The 15,944-nt window shown below is 34.8% G+C and overlaps 2 protein-coding genes across 3 annotated transcripts; both read left to right on the top strand.

Moving 5' to 3' along the window:
- LOC109820670 (rhodanese-like domain-containing protein 6) lies at positions 514-6,043 on the top strand. 2 transcript variants are annotated; one of them, XM_020386851.1, is made up of 9 exons: positions 514-756; positions 843-1,004; positions 1,793-1,898; positions 2,054-2,252; positions 2,567-2,648; positions 3,366-3,448; positions 3,586-3,718; positions 4,431-4,599; positions 5,199-6,043. In XM_020386851.1, the coding sequence occupies exons 1-9, from the start codon at positions 610-612 to the stop codon at positions 5,918-5,920; spliced, it is 1,803 nt and encodes a 600-aa protein (XP_020242440.1). In that variant the 5' UTR covers positions 514-609; the 3' UTR covers positions 5,921-6,043. The 2 variants fall into 2 exon arrangements, with proteins under 2 accessions (XP_020242440.1, XP_020242439.1); XM_020386850.1 differs by having other exon boundaries at positions 515-756; positions 2,051-2,252.
- On the top strand, positions 7,960-14,792 carry LOC109822225 (probable Xaa-Pro aminopeptidase 3). The gene is made up of 14 exons (XM_020388391.1): positions 7,960-8,148; positions 8,967-9,071; positions 9,672-9,935; positions 10,624-10,716; positions 11,228-11,434; positions 11,808-11,911; positions 12,063-12,129; positions 12,221-12,328; positions 12,853-12,945; positions 13,465-13,555; positions 13,713-13,783; positions 14,116-14,171; positions 14,258-14,318; positions 14,401-14,792. The coding sequence occupies exons 1-14, from the start codon at positions 8,095-8,097 to the stop codon at positions 14,509-14,511; spliced, it is 1,485 nt and encodes a 494-aa protein (XP_020243980.1). The 5' UTR covers positions 7,960-8,094; the 3' UTR covers positions 14,512-14,792.

The raw sequence follows: 15,944 nt of genomic DNA, 5'->3' as shown, positions 1-15,944 counted from the left end.
AACAGAGCAAAAATATTTATGCAACGGCCGGGAGTCGAACTAGCTGATATGAAAAGATAATTTTATTTAAAAAAACACACATTATACAGCTACCAGGAGTCGAAACACGATGGCATAAGGCTATTATTTAACCATTTGAGATACAGGTGGTTTCCGTTTAAGTATCTATTCTTCTGTACAAACGAGAGAACCCAAGATTTACTATTCATACTATAGTAATATTACAATATCATTTGTTGTGTAGAAAACATGAAACTCATTAGTTGTGTAGAAAACATGAAACTGGACAATGTGTTTTTTTTTAAAATATTACCGTAACACACAGGAACCCTGTAGTAGAAATGAGATACTATAACAATTTAAACAATTACTGTAGCAGTTAAAAATCGGGATTATGGGATTACTGTAGCGGGGAAAAATTACTGTGATCACACTAAAGTTTAATTAATGTAAGGTCAGCTACATCTTTTTTTGCATTCACAACTTTCCGGCGGGTACAGGTATCAATGGGTATAAAGGCCAGGCTGTATCCGACCCGAACCAGGATCGTCACTGTGGACAAAACTTAGGGTTTTGATTTTTCAAACTTAGGGTTTCGAGGAACAATCAATGGCGGAACCCGACGGCGTTCTTCTCTACTACAAGTACGCGCCAGTTCCCGACGTCGCCGCCCTCGTCAGGTTCTACGAGTCAAATTGCAGGTCCCTCGGCCTCCTCGGCCGCGTTCGGGTCGCTCCTGATGGCGTCAATGTCACCGTAATCTCGCGTTGTGATTTGATTAGGGTTGGGGTTTCGTAAAGTTTCTATCTTTTTGTTGATTTGCGGAGATTTCTGCTGATTAGGTTGGCGGTAAGATGCCAGCGTTGGAGAAGCACATTGAGGCGCTGAGATCTGATAGCTTGTTTGAGGGGACCGATTTCAAGCTTGCATCTTGCGATGGACCGTCGAATGAGAGAATTGCTAGAGAGTGTGGGTTCACTGATTTATCGGTTAGAGTTGTAAAGGTGATTTTTTTAATGCATGATTTGAGAGAGTAATAGTTCATTTTATGCTAGCAATTGAGCTGATATTGATGAATTTATGCACTTAAGAACTTTGACTGCAATTGCTTATGGTTGGCTTTGCGCACATTACAGTGCACCATAAATGACCATTTTGAAGATAGTAGTGATAATCATCGAACAGTAATCGGAAATTGTCTAGGTCAAAGCTGTAAAATTCACTATCTTTTCTCCTGTAGTTTGGAAAACTGTGCATGTAATGAAGCTACCCAATATCTCTACTGCAATGTAAATGACCATTACAGTGCACCATAAATGACCATTTTGAAGATAGTAGTGATAATCATCGAACAGTAATCGGAAATTGTCTAGGTCAAAGCTGTAAAATTCACTATCTTTTCTCCTGTAGTTTGGAAAACTGTGCATGTAATGAAGCTACCCAATATCTCTACTGCAATGTAATAGGTGGAGAACTGTGACACTGATGTAATATATCTTTTAACTCGCCATCAGCAGTTGGAGTATTAGTTTAACTACTCTTAGCATGACCACTTATATATGGTAGTTACATGGCAGTAGCTGAACAATTACAATAAAGAGCATTCATGTAAAAGTCAAATTCAAAATGTCACTGGCATTGTGGATAAACTTCCTCAATGCAATTTATTGTCAATCTTGAATTGTAAGCAGTAATGTACGGTTCTTGTTCAAAATTTATAAACTAATAAGTTACTAGTGGGATGGGCAATAGGAGGTTTAAAGTACTTATCGAATTTCTATTCATGATACAGGAGTTAGTTACTTTTAGGTCCGACCCTCTGTTGAAGCCACCTGAAATTTCCCATGCTGGAAAGCATCTCTCTGCAACTGAGTTCCATTCGGTTCTGCAAGATGCTGGTAATTGATACACTTATCCTTCTGGTATCTTTTTCCTTTCAAATGAGGTGATGGGTTTAGTGCTTCTTTTGATGACTGCAATTATGTAAGCAACATTTTGTTGTATATTTCGAAGATCAATACTTAGTAGTAATGAAGCTAGCCGTGTACAGCAGGAAAGGTTTCAGACTCCCAAGCATCAACTCAAGAGAAACAGCTTCTTTTATTGGATGCTAGGAATTTATATGAGACAAGGATTGGGAAGTTCCAAAACCCAGATGTGGAGACATTGGATCCAGAAATAAGGCAGTATAGTGACCTCCCTTCTTGGATAGATGAGCATGCAGAACAGCTGCAGGGTAAAAATGTTCTCATGTAAGTACTGTTCTGGAATCAAGGGTCATGGTCTTATATAAATAAAGCCGAAGTAACAATTCCGACGCTTTAGTGCCTAATTACCATTTGGTCCATTTGTATTACTTCTTTTCTCTTATTTGGAAGCATAATTATTATCTTTGCTTTGAAGAGATAATCCTGTTTTATTCAGTTGATTTATGTAATGGCTAGATTTTCAAGAATACAACAGCTTTATATTTGGCAGTTGATCATGCATGAATGTTTACATTGGCTTGTAAATATTTTGTTTAACTCTAGTTTTTATGTGTGGTTGTGATTGGCAATGTTTTCAGGTATTGCACTGGAGGCATAAGATGTGAAATGGCATCAGCATATATCAGATCTAAAGGTGCTGGATATGAAAATGTGTTTCAGGTGGGTTTAATTAAGGATATCTTCAATTTTATCTGTTGGTAATGTTTAATATTATATGTATCTTTTGGTAGTATGCACTTTTTATTAGATTAGGTACATGTATACTGCAGAATTTATAATGGATCCAGTTACTCTCATATTCAGTTAAGGGATGAGTGATCTCCGTGCTATGAATTTGATGCGAACAAAAGGAATGATTTATTTGTAAAGACATCTGTATCATTTTCTCTTTCTTAATGTTATGTGCCACCCCGCTAAGGATGTGATTTGAAGAGTTTGTTTTTATTTATATATGTAAATCTCCTCATCACTTAGGGCTCAATATGTTACTCCTTTTGACATGAAACTTACTTATTAGATTCTTTGTACTTGCTAAATAAGCTGCTAGGATTAAATTAGAAGTAAGTTGCAGTGAGTTAATTCAGCTTCAGCACATACCGGATTACTAGAATTGACATGATATGTTTGTATTAACTAACAATGCTGTAAAATCGCCCAGCTTCTAAATGTGTTCAAAGTACAGGACCCAAGCACTTTTTCAAATTAGTTTCATGATCTGAGCGTTGAACATTTTAAAGGTGTTGTGTTAAGCCTGCTTACCATTAGATCTTATCAGAAACACAATATTCTGCTGCTGCATTTTGTTTAGGGTATTTGCATACTTTTAGTGCTCGTGGTTGTAGGCTCTAATCTGTATTTCATCCTTGGACTCTCCAGTTATATGGTGGAATACAAAGATATCTGGAGCAATTCCCTGATGGTGGTTTTTTCAAAGGAAAGAATTTTGTTTTTGATCACAGGTGAAACTTCATTGGCATCTCATAATATCAGCTTTAGTAGAATTAGACCTTAATTTATGTCAAGCATTGCTCATATCAAATATCCTCAGCATTTCGCTTACTGATTTATGACTTTTATGCTTTTTCTGCAAAATCAGAGTTTCAGTTGGAAGTCAGGATACTAATATCCTTGGAGCTTGTCTAATATGTGGATCTTCCTTTGATGATTATTCATCTCGTTGTCGGTGCAGTTATTGTCGGATGTTGGTCTTGGTGTGTTATAGTTGCCAGGTTAGTACTAGATAAAAGCTTTTAACTGTCATAACAAGAAACTTGATTTGTATCATTATTTCATGTTAAGTATAATCCACAAAGTTCCCACTTGTGGTTGATGCAGTTCTTCAATATTCCTTCTTTAACTTTTATATTTGCTCATTGTCAAATTAAGACTTTTGTCTTCATCATAATAGTTTGACAGATTGCTTACCTGCTTATTCTCCATCCGAAGAATGAAATTCTTATGGATACAGAAGAAATTGTTGACAGCACTTAGGAATGCATGATTATTCTGTTTAAAATTTCGGCATGAAATCCTGATGCACTTTTTCCCTCCCTCCTGAAAAGCATTCTTTTATTGTCCAGTTCTGTTCCGTTTGTTCACAATTAAATTTGTTATCCAAACATACAGGTCTGGATGTTTTGGCCTAGAAGCTATCAGTTCATTTTAAATTTACTAAATGTGTATGGACCAAATGATGATGGTGTAATGCTCTTCTCCAGCTTGAGGAGAAACTTTGACTATAGCAAGAAATTGTTTGTATTTCCTAGTAAATTGTTCATAAAAATATTTGAAAACCCTTACGAATGGAATATCAAGCATTCATGATTGTCCTAGTTTTGTGGCTATTATCTATAGGAACCGACCTTAAGCAGGTGAATCATTTAATTACGCCTGAGAAATTGTCTTCCGCTGACTGTTTAAAATTTATTTCTGATAACTCAGGGTAAAGCTGTTGCTGAATACGTTTGTGAACTATGCAAAAAACATTGCAAGGGAACCGGGCAACTGCGCTCTATAAAGGATGACCAATTACATATGCTGGACTCGCTTGAAGCTGCTACTGAAGTTGAAACAGCACTCCTATCTGATCACGTCTCAACTTCCGTAAATGGTAAGGTTTGTATCGTCTTTAACATTGAAAATCTTGAATTTGGTTACTTTGTCGGTGCAACAAACTATATACTGGAACATTGAATTTTGGATAAAACTCAAAGCTAAAGGTCCATAATTACAGGATCTATAAAGCTAAAATCACCAAATCCTGTTTGTATATGGTAAAATATCTATATTTTTACTAGGTTGGGGACTTGGGAAATAGTTCTTCCTATCACATGTTGAATTTTCCTGAAGTATTAATCTCTCTTGCATTTCTATTGCAAATATTTTTTTCTTATGTATACTTTTGTTTGACCGTGTGCATGGTAATAACTAACAATATTTTACAATTATAAAAATTGAAAAAGAAGTTAGGACAGTATGAAAATTTATTTTGTTATGAAATGTTTATTTCATTGCTCAAGTTCCAAGATTTATAGAGAACTGTCAACATTTTGTGACAGGCCCGTGAGAAAATTGTTCAAATGGTTTTTCATATGTACAAAATCTTTGCGACATAATAACATCTATCTTGTGCAATTGCTAGGACTTTATGGCATGATTTGGTTGTTATACTTAGTAAATTTATTAATTTTGATTTAATCTATTCCACAGGTAATGGCCATCATAGGAAGTTAAGAATTCTATGCTTGCATGGTTTCAGACAGAATGCCTCAAATTTCAAGGGAAGAACAGCATCTCTTGCCAAAAAACTCAAAAACATAGCCGAGTTCGTCCTCGTTAATGCCCCGCACGAACTACCATTCATCTACCATGCTAGCACTCAAACCGATCTTCATCAAACTCCTCCACCGTCTTCAGAAAAATGCAAGAAAAGATTTGCATGGCTTATCTCTTCAAAAACCTCATCAGATGAATCTGGTTGGAAAATAGCAGATGAACCCTTTGATCCACTACAGTACCAGCAACAAACCGAAGGATTCGAGGAATCGTACAAATTTCTAAAGAATGTAATCTCCGAGCTTGGCCCTTTTGATGGAATCCTCGGATTTTCTCAGGGTTCCGCAATGGCTGCTTTGTTCTTGGAACAGCAGCAGAGAATTCACGAAAAGGATTTTAGATTTGCGATATTGTGTTCAGGATTTAATGTTGCATCTGAAAAGCTTGGTCGCGAGATTATTAGGTGTCCGTCGCTGCATATTTTTGGCGATGGAAGGGGGAGAGATAGGCAAATTGATAGTGAAGAGAGCAGGAAATTGGTTGGTTTATTCGACGAGGGATGTTCTGTTGTTATTGAGCATGATATGGGGCATATAATTCCGACAATGGCTCCTTATATTGATCAGATGAAGGGGTTTCTTCAGCGGTTTATGTGAATTTTTTCGTGGAAGTTGATTTGATGTCTTGTGTTGTATAAACCGTTGAAAATGATCATAAAATCATTAACCTTTTGCCTTTTTTGGGCTGAAATCCATCATAAAACCTATTTTATCTCTTTATATTGATCAGATGAAGATACTGAAATGCATGTTTTTTTACACAATACAGTACATTACTACTATAATGCTTCTTTATATTATGGATGGCTATAGTTCTTCTCTAGTATTAAACAGCAATCACAGCGATGTACAGGAATTACACCAATATATACATTTAGAATAAGTTCCAAAGGTTGCAAGCAGCTTAAATTACTAGTTTGGATGGATCCACCTGGCCCCATTGCGCACCGCCAAAAAGTAATATCTGATTTTATTTTATTTTCTCCCATCATGGAAACCACATTTAAAATCGGGTTATTTATAGAAAACACTTATGATTTTTAATTTATATATAAACATTTTTAAAGGGTTTTTTTTGCTGCAATCAACCATATGAATCCACTTTCAGTTACTTTTTTCTATGATTAACTCTATCTAACCTCCATTGACGATCATATCTCTAATATGGCTGGTATTTAACAACTAATATTACAACAAAATAGAAAAAAAACTTAACTTAAAGTATGTCCAGGTGGCTGATTGCAACAAAAATCATTTAAATATAGTTTATGTATAAATTGCCCATTAAAGACGGGTTTTTAGCATGTCCCTAATATTTATGTTTTATAGGAGATGGGAGAAAAACTTTGATTTTAATCCATAATTTATCCACTAAGGCCCAGTTTGACAAATGGTTAAGAAAGAGAGATTAATGAGAATGATTAATGTAGTTAGCCCATTCGATAACCCAAATGACTAAATTATTAACACATTAAATAAGTTTTATTTTAACTATCGTGAACAGTTTTAGTGTTTGGGAATAACGAGGATTCTGACAATTTTCTTTATGAATAGAGAGGTTAAATCTTAATCCTCTTAAATAGATTATTAGTAAACCCCTTATTTTAGTCTCTCAAGAGGGGTTAGTCTAACCATTAGTATTTTTTACATTTGACAAATTATAGAGGGTTAACTCACTTTAATTCTTCTATATTTTTTTTGTTCAGTGAGTTAAGAAGGGGTTAAGTCTTCTTAGCTTAGGGGGGTGTTTGGTTCAATTTCTGTAAATTATAGGAACAATTTTCCACCCAAAATATAATTTTCATGTATTTTTAAAAAAAATTATAGAAAAAATTTTGAGAAGTCAAAAAGTACAATTTTTCTTGTTTTTTTTACTTTGATTGTTTGGTTCAAAACAAGAAAATGACCCAAAACTTTATAAAAAATAACAAGATTTTTTATAATTTGTAGAAATTAAACCAAACACCCCCTAAATTTATAAAAAATTGATAACTTTATAGAAAACTGTCAATGTTGTGTCAGATTTCTGGGTGATTTCCGCCAGTTTTGAGAGGAAATTGATTTCTTTAAACTTTGGTAATTTTTTGTACTTTACAGAAAATAATTTCTGTAAATTTTTTTTGAAACAAACATAGTTTACGGAAATCTACAAAAAAATTTTAATTACAGAATTACCATTGTCAGGTATTTTGAGAAATTTTTTTTATAAAATTATGCAACCAAACACCGCCTAAGCATCTCACTTAACCCGTTGCCAAACGGCACTTAGAGCATCTCCAACAGCTTCCCCATCTTCTTGAAATAATCAAATTTGGAGAATATAGAGCTTTTTTTTGGTCCAACAGATTCTCCATCTCATTCCCCAAAATAGGGAAGGAGGAGAAAAAATAGGGAGCCTTCCCCAAATCTGCAGCATTCTCCAAATTTTTGGGGAGAGCTTTATTATTGTAATAAATGCGATTTTTTAAAATGGGGAAGCTGTTGGAGTTGGAGCAAAAATAATTTGGAGAATATGACTTTTGTTTCTCCATTTTGGAGAAAATTTTGGGGAAGCTGTTGGAGATGCTCTTAAATAGTTATCTTATCCCCCAGCTTAATCCATAACTATAGAGGGCGAGGCTAAAAATTTTCAAGCCTGCGCAATTTTCGTGAACCCCGTCCAACGGACGGTCGAGATCATTCCTAGTAAAGACAGTCTACAGAAAGGGGCTTCGCAAAATTTCACAGAGAGAGGGGGGAGAGAGAGAGAGAGCGCAATAACGCATAAATTCATGGCAATTCAAGTTTTGGCCGGAAAACTCTCTCGCAGCTTCTCTAGGTCAAAGGTACTCCCCAAAGATCGAATCTTTTTTGCTTTCACCCAATTAAAGTAACAGGAATCCTGCCCTCAAGATTCAATCTTTTTCTTTTTCTCATGCTATAATCCTTAATTGGGTTTTTCTTTTTCTTATAACAGTAGTTTGGTTTTCTTAACCCTACAGTTAAGTGAACTACGAAATTGGTATTTCTATATGCAAAGTGAATTAGCTGCTTGTTCTCGAGCCTAAATTGTTGATCCAATAGGATGTTATAATAAGTTGATTGAATTTTAAACAATGAAGTAGTCGGTGTTCTACATGAATTTCTTGAATTAGTAAGAGAAAAGTTTATGTAATTAAATGGATTTGAATACTTGTTTTTAAGTTTTATGTGAATGCTGACACATATATTGGTTATGCTTTGCTTGTTATTGCCATAGAACTTGAACACACAATACTTAACATTGAGATCAAATTCATATAAGAGTTTGTTCTGTTCTCAACTTTACTTTTTTCTGGGTGTAAGCGCGCATTTACTGGTTCCCTGTAAAAAAACTCGGGGGTGCTACTTATTGTATACTATATTGTGCTTTGCATTGCTGCTTAAACATTCAGGGTTTTCATCAGAATTCTGCTAGTTGTAGTTCTAAGTTTTTGAAGTTTTTCTTGTTTCTTAGTTTTATTGGTTGTGCTTTAGCTGATGACAAATTTACAACTCTTTGCTAACCAATCATGCTTAAACACAACAACTTTCTTCTGTACGTCTCTAGTATATGATGTTCAAGCACCGTTATCGCATTTGACTCAAAATGATGGGGTTTCATCTGAATGATTTGTTATTTCAGGTTTCCGCCCGAGTTTCTCATTTATATGATTCTATCCATTGTGCTCCTTATAGCACCGATCGAATTATTGATGTTGGGCAGCCAACTCCGTCATCTCATCCTCAGGTACTATGACGACCATGATCTTTCTTTTCATTTGCTCATTCATTTCATTTGATAATTGATATTGATCTATACAACCTTTTCCCCTCAGCTATCAGTTCTAGCTTCGTGTTGATTCATAGGCTAAATTCTCTAACCTTCGTCCAATCTAACTATCATTGTTGTTGTTAGTTGTCTATGGAAATGTAGTGACCTATCATTCTTTTCATGGTATGGCTCAGAACTTGGACACCTAAAGTAATCACCTAGTTTATGATGGTGACTTCTCAAATCATTCTTAACTACCTCTTGATGGATTTTGAATTATAAAAAAAAAAACAATTTATAGTTTGATACGCATGTATATGATGTTTAGTTCTAAGTCTTCTTCCATTTTGTGGATTCTACAACTAAATGAATGTTTAATTTCTAAAGACATGATCCTGCATCAAGTATTAACCAAAGTTTTGTTTACCTTGAGTGCTGAAGCATCCTCTTATATGATCTTATTAGTGATATTTTTATTTATGCGCTTCAAGAATTTGTTATTATTTCATGCTCCTTACTACTAGCTCCTTTTCTCAATATTTTTTTCATAGCGAGTTGTTTTTCCTTTCCTTTTAGCTACTAACGGAAGATGAGATCACCCCGGGAATCACAAGTGCTGAATATACTTCAAGAAGAAAAAGACTTTTGGAGTTGCTTCCTGATAAGAGCTTAGCTATCATTGCTTCTGCTCCCATGAAAATGATGACTGATGTTGTTCCATATACATTCAGACAGGACGCAGATTACCTCTATTTTACTGGCTGTATGCAACCGGGTGGCATTGCTGTTCTAAGCCATGAGCATGGATTATGTATGTTTATGCCTGATTCAAGTCCTCATGTAAGCTATAAAATGCAGCTTTCATGTATATTTAGCTCTTTGTTTGTTGATTTTGATGAATATTAGGTGGTCTAATATTCTTTTGCAATTAGTTATAGTTTAGAAAGAGGCAGACGTAGTTGGACATAGAAGAAAAAGGGATAAATTCTTTATGGAGTTAGGAGGTTAAGCATAATTAAGTGCAAATAATATTATAGCTCTAATCATGCTTTCTCTGTGGTTTGGTTGCTATTTCATTTTGGGGTTTCATTTAATGTCCATGAATTATTTGGTAATATGAAGATATGGGGTCTATTATAAAATTAAGAAAGAATTTTGTGTCCAGATGACAATCTCTATTTTGAAGAGTGCTATTTAAAACAACTTGATAGATAGCGTGTGAATTAGAAATATGAACATTTGGGGGTCTAATATGCAACTAAGAGAGAATTTAAGTTATAATATGGCAAAAAAACTCTTTGGCTTTTTAGTGCAAGCATATGACCCCTTGTAAATGTTGAATATTATTTTTCAATACTTGGATCTTTTTTCTTGCGGCATTATTTCAAGAAGTTTGTTTATAACATGTACTATCTTCTTCATTTCCTACAAAAGTACCGTGTATTTTGACATATAGTCACATAATTTGTACGTGTTTCTCATGTCAAACAGACTACAAATTTGATACACTTTTAACTTTGTCTTCTAGGATGTGGCTTGGCAAGGTCAAACTGCTGGAGTTGATGCAGCCTTGGATTATTTTAGGGCTGAGAAGGCATATCCAATGAGCAAGATCCATAAGGTTAGTGGCTCAAAATTAATTAGCTAAATGCACAGAAACACAGAACAAGCAGCGGAGCTTGTGGAGATGTTATTCTTGCGTGACTCTAGTGGAGATATTTTCCCTCTTCTATCGTGATTGGCATCTTTTGCAGTGTGATCTCTCCTGTTTGTGATGTTTTATTGGGTTAATTGCAGATAAACCCCCTGTAGTACCATTGTTCAGAACTTATTACCCTTCTAGTTTTATTTTTGCATATAAATCCTTGGAATCAGATTTTTTTGACTGTTTTATTCTCAGAGAAAGAATTATTTCGTGACGAATAGGCTGCCTGAGGGTATAAGAGCCAAAAAAATTCCACTCAGGGGTCTGCCTGCAAAAATAAAACTAGAGGCGTATTAAGTTCAAAACAGCAAAACTACAGGGGTTCTATCGCAATTAACCTTATTCATTTAATCTAGTAGCACTCAAGATGCATTCTTTTGCGGTTAAAAGCCAACAGTTCAGCTTGTTCGTTATTCTTTTGATGCAGATCCTTCCGGAAATGATGGGAAGTGCATCTAGATTGTTCCATAATGTAAAGACCGCTGTACCATCATATATGGAGTTAGAGCCATTCCAAAGAGCAGCTATCAGCAAAAAAGTGAAAGATCTTTCATATTATACTCATCAATTGCGGTGGATAAAGTCACCGGCTGAACTTAAATTGATGAGGCAAGCTGCCTCAATTACTTGCCAGGTAAGAATTCTGTCAAGTTAATGTTTTTTGGTTGTCTTCTTGGAAGAGCTTTCTGCTTGAGACAGTAATGAATTTCCTTACATTCAAAATGCAAGCCCCTAGGAAAACCACTACATGTGCAATAAAAATTTCTCAATTTTATATTCTTTCTCTTAATTTGTTTGGTTATCAATTATCATATGGTATTGTTTTAGAACTTTATTGGCTCTTCATTATTTTGTTAGTATGTAAGTTTTCCATATGTTTTAGACTTAGTTAAAATCAATCTGCGACGATGGTCCATATTTGTGAGATTCACCCTACTTGGTTGTATGTTAGCGATTTTAAAGATTAATACTATGCTTGATGCAAAACCTTTTTTCTTGTTGTTTAGGCCCTTCTGCAAACTATGTTGCTGTCAAGGACGCATCCAGAGGAGAGCAAGCTATCAGCTAAAGTTGAATTTGAATGCAGAATGAGAGGTGCACAGAGAATGGCGTAAGCATTTTATTATCTTATAGGGAAACTCTTATTTCTACATGTCATGCATTCTAACATCATTCCTAATTACCTGTTCACGTATGATTAAAGCTATCATAGCTGGTCATATTGACATTTTTTCTTAATGTTTCTTATTGACTTTGGCTAGGTTCAATCCTGTGGTTGGAGGTGGGGCGAATGGAAGTGTTATTCACTATGCACGAAATGATCAGAAAGTAATATCAGTTCTTTAATTATATATGCTTCTAACAATCAGGCTTTTGATTATAATATTATATAGTTAATTTGATTATTTAAGTTGAACAGATTGGTGGTGGAGATCTTGTTCTGATGGATGTCGGCTGTGAGTTGCATGGTTACCTTAGTGACCTAACTCGTACCTGGCCGCCTAGCGGTAGCTTTTCCACTGCTCAGGTGTGTTTATTGTTCAAACTTTCTATTCTCAAGATAAGTATTAGCTATATATCAAACAGTTTAAAACAATCCTAGTGAATATTTGAGTAAATACTTTAGCTTGTTGAAATCTTTACCGGAGTTGGTTCTTCTTGGTAGATCTTCGCCGTTACAGTCGCCATTATAATAATAGATGTCCATTTTGTTTGTGAAAAGCTTTTATTATTATGAAAATTTTGGCATTGACTAAGGTTATCGTTCAGATATCTTTGATAAACTTTCCAGCATTCTCTCTCATATTAACAACCTCTTAAGCATATTTCTAAGTTTCTATGCTAATTCACTGTCAGATAACTAAAATTTCATGTTATTCCAAAACTTCTCAGAAGAAAATATATTTATGTTGTACTATTTGCATACTAATAAACTTTGTTTAACAATGATCCATGGTTTTGTCCTGTTCGCTGCTTACTCAGAGTTCAGACTGAAATTGTAAAATTTTAGCTGGAAAATAATCTCGCAATTTGAAAACTGGTTTTTTTCAGGGAGAACTATATAGTCTCATACTGGAGACTAACAAGGAAAGCATGAAGCTTTGCAAACCAGGTGCAAGCATTCAGCAAATACATAATTATTCGGTATGTTCAGAGATCTGTGACTTGTGTTACTACTAACTGTAGACTGAAAAGACTTTGTTGATGAATTATAATGATCTCATTCTATATTTACTGCATATTTTTATAAATTGTATTTAGTTTCGTACTATTTTTTTCTTTTGTTTATATTTGTTCAATTTGTTGCCACTTCCTTTTCTTTTTCCTCTGGTAACTCATAACTGTCTACAACCAGTTTACTTTTGGTTTAAATGTGTCTTAGAAGTTTACCCGATGTGACTTCCTCTCATCAAAGACTCCTTTAAGATATGTCGTAATTTATCTTCTAAAAATACTCTCTAAACATTTCATTATTATTTCAATAATGTTTGGCGATTGTATCTTTGATAAATTAGGTTTTTCCCCCTCTAATTCACGGTATATTTATTACAATTGTCTCATATAGTCTACAGTTTTGTCTCATCTACTTGTTTCCATCTCATCTAACCTAATAATAGAAATTATGCAAATGTTATTGATTCCTGATAACTTACCGTGTTGCAGGTTCAAATGCTGAGGAAAGGATTTAAAGAGCTTGGAATTCTAAAAGATGAGAGCAGCTTTTCATACCATCAGTTGAATCCTACTGCAATAGGTTATTCAATATACCTTATCTTGAAAGGCTTTACATTAACAGTGTTTTCATGTAGTTTACGTATTGGCAATTAACCGATAGTACAATTGAACTTTACAGAAGTAGCATTGATTTGGTTATATGTGTTAATAACATCATCTCCCCTCCATTGAGCCAGGTCATTATTTAGGAATGGATATTCACGACTCCGCCACTGTTGGCATCGACCGCCCTCTGCAGCCTGGTGTTGTAAGTGATTAGTTCCTAAAAGCAAAGAAAAGTCTTTCATTCTTATCACTTATTAGCACATACTGCTCTTTGTCCCCTTGACACTGTTATTTTCTTCTTAGCTTTTATAATTGATGAAGAACCTGATGTGATTGTCCTTAGTAAGTGTCTTTAACCATCATGCGATTCTACAAGATTCTAAAAAGGAACAGTATGTCAGAGGATTATGTGCTAATAAAATTGAACAGAGGTGAATAATAATAGCTAAATCTCATTGTGCAGAGTGTGCATCTGCAAATAATGTAGCTGAATGTATTTCGATCTGAGCTCTAATATAACTTTTATCTGTGCAGGTAATAACAATTGAGCCAGGAGTTTATATCGCCCCCTCTTTTGATGCTCCGGATAGGTAATACCTAAGCCAAGCTTCTTATGCCACATATGACTGATTGCAAATTTCAATGTTGTTAGTCGCAAAACTGATCAAAATTGCAGGTACCGAGGCATTGGTATTAGGATAGAGGACGAAGTGCTCATCACTGATACTGGCTATGAGGTGAATACTTTCTACAGTTCAAATTCTCCCCTCACATTAAAACTCCCTCTTGCTGATTAGATCTTCTGATTTGTGTGAGCAGGTATTGACTGGATCAATGCCGAAAGAGATTTCACACATCAAGTCCTTGCTAAATATGGATGGGAGTTCAGGAGCAGAAATAACCCTGGAAGAGAGAGCGGCGATCAGTTGAAGCTACCCCCAGAAAATGAAGAAGATATCCTCACCTCATGATCAGAGATGAGATCAAAGAGCAGAGCAGTTTGAAACTCCATATATAGCAGAAAAAGAGTTCTCTGGGAATTTTAGTTGGTTTATTAGTGAGAGATGGGGCAAAAGAGGCAAGTGTAATTTCTGTACTTATGCTTACTCATTCATTTAGGAATCATAACATTATACATAAATTAGACTGGTCATAAATTACCTCCTGGTTTGAGAGTTTATATGGTTTACCTTAATACCTTGCCCTGGAAAGCATTCTTGAAACTTGAGAACCAACACTTACAATATACATAGAAATAGGTGACTGAAACATCTTAACATTATGAACAATATTATGCAGACAACAATGTGAATGAAACAAAATTAATTGTAAGTGGAAGCAAACGTTACATCTTAACAACTAGGAAGTTAAAAAAAAAAAATTGTATCGAGTTTATAGAAACTGATGATCATTTCCATCCATCTGAAGTTAGCAACAGGAATGTTCTTCAGTCTATTCTTTAACTTCAAACTTCAATCCTCAATCTAGTGAATGTTTTGTAATTTATACTTTCTTACGTTGACTTTTCTTTTGTTGCTCCAGATAAGAAATCGCTGAGCCTTGCTTTTATGTTATTTTTCAATGTTTTCAAGTCTGTAAACTAATTAAACTTGGTAAATGTTTGAGACATTGGTAGAAGGTTAATTTTGCAGTTCAATTCTCCTCCACATGGTGAAATCACTCTTGTTGTGACTTGTAATACGCTTCTATTTCTAATTAAACAGGTATTCACTGTATCAACACCAAATGAGATTTCACATTTCTGGTCCTAAAAAAAATGAAGAAGATAATTCTCTTCTCATGATTAGAGAGCAGAGCAATTTGAGCTCCACTGATGCATAGAAAGGATCCATCTGCTCAAATCTCTATAACGTTGGAATTGGGAATATATTTAGTTGTTTAGTGCTGTACTCTCTTTGTAACTGCACAAATCAATGGGTAAATTACAGTTAAACCACGTGAACTTTCAGCATTTTGCACTGAACCCCTAAGAACTTTCAAAAATCACACTGAACGTTCAATATCTTTTGCATAAAACTCGCAATATCTTTTGGGTAAATTACATTAAGCCTCCAATAACTTTCATGACTTTTTATGTTTGTTTTTTGCTTCTAACTTATGGGGATTATCTGCAAACTGTGGAAACTTAATGGAAGTTTTTCGCAAAATGAAAAAGTTAATGAGAGTTTAGTGTGATTTTGAAAGTTCATTAGTATAAAATGCTGGAAGCTCATGGGAGTTCACTGTAATTTACCTTAAAGAAATTAATTGATAGCCAGAGATGGGAAAAGCAGGCAATAATTGGAACTTCTGTACATTTCCTACACATTCATGTAGGGCATGTTTGTTTGCATTGAAGTAAT

Source organism: Asparagus officinalis, chromosome 8 (assembly GCF_001876935.1).
Source record: "Asparagus officinalis chromosome 8, Aspof.V1, whole genome shotgun sequence".
Classification (NCBI taxonomy): domain Eukaryota; kingdom Viridiplantae; phylum Streptophyta; class Magnoliopsida; order Asparagales; family Asparagaceae; genus Asparagus; species Asparagus officinalis.
This window is presented reverse-complemented; position numbering and strand designations above follow the sequence as displayed.